General features: G+C 50.2%; 1 protein-coding gene across 1 annotated transcript; it reads right to left on the bottom strand.

Moving 5' to 3' along the window:
* Positions 1 to 335: 335 nt before the first annotated feature.
* Positions 336 to 620, bottom strand: LOC306670884 (late cornified envelope protein 3C-like; the record flags this gene model as incomplete). The annotated part of the gene is made up of 1 exon (XM_079155924.1): positions 336 to 620. One exon carries the CDS (start codon positions 618 to 620, stop codon positions 336 to 338), a length of 285 nt encoding a protein of 94 aa, XP_079012050.1.
* Between the last annotated feature and the right edge of the window lie 564 nt (positions 621 to 1,184).

Here is a 1,184-nt window from a genome sequence, read left to right as displayed (position 1 = left end):
GTTCATTGAGGGAGTATGTGTGACCTGTTAGGTGTCTGTTCCTGAAACAGGATTCTGCACCTGATATTGGTCAGCCCAGGATGTGACAAAGACATGGACAGGTTAAAGGTTACAGTGAATAAGGGCAGCTTTATTTTTCACAGGAACATAAAGGAAGAAGAATCACTGAGTTCCTGGAGAACAGCAGGATAAGGTTCTGAGAGAACACTCAGATCTTCAAGGAACATGTCAGCAGGAAATAGAGGGAACAGCGCAAGATGCACCAGGCTAGGGCTGGTTCCAATCATTTCATTTCTTTTCTCAAATATTTTTACTTAAGTTCATGATTCAAGTCCTCAGCAGCCCCCAGATTTGTGACCAGAGCCAGATCTCCCAGACTGCTGACCACTGCCACCATCACAGGAGTCTGAGCTCTGACGTCGACATCGGTGGGACCCGTGGTGCCTGTGGTGGCTCAGGAAGCAGCCACTCTCAGAGCTGGGGCCAGCACACCCTCCTGAGCTGGCAGCACAGCCAGAGGAAGCTGCAGGCAGACACTGTGCTGGGCTCTTTGGGGGACACTTGGGTGAGGGGCACTTGGGAGGGGGCTGGCACTGCTGCTGGTTCTGCTGGAGGGACATCCTGGGAAGAATTTGACCTGGAACAAAATAATACAAACATTCGAGCACAGAAGTTTCAGACCAATGTCTTCCCCCTTCATTTGTCAAACTTCTTCCCTGCCCCCATGACTAATCTGATTTCTAAGTGAAGATCAATAGGAGAGAAACGGGAGCTTGGAGGGATGCATATGTTTAGATAAGGCATCCTGGAGGATGCCAGATGAATCCGTTCGCATCTTGAAAACACACTCAGAACAAGAATGGAAAGGAATCCTGAGGTCCTGTAGCTTGTGCAATTCATGGCTCCCTGTCTCCTGCCACAGAGCTCCTTCCTCCCTCACCATTATCTCCCCACTGCTTCTCCCCACAGGTTTCTTCCTGAGTTTTCTACTTCAGATTTGAGCTTTCTTCTTCCCAACACACTCCCAGCTGCTGATCTGTCCCTGTGGGGCACTCACCCAGTGCAGTAAGCAGAGAAGGCTGTTTCTGAGGAGCCCAGGGCAGGAGACCTTTTATCCTGTGCAGAGTGGGTGATACATCACCTGAGCATGCTGCTGTTTTCATGGTCAGGGGAGGTAACAATGC

Source organism: Sciurus vulgaris, assembly GCF_902686455.1.
Source record: "Sciurus vulgaris genome assembly, chromosome: 1".
NCBI lineage: Eukaryota > Metazoa > Chordata > Mammalia > Rodentia > Sciuridae > Sciurus > Sciurus vulgaris.
This window is presented reverse-complemented; position numbering and strand designations above follow the sequence as displayed.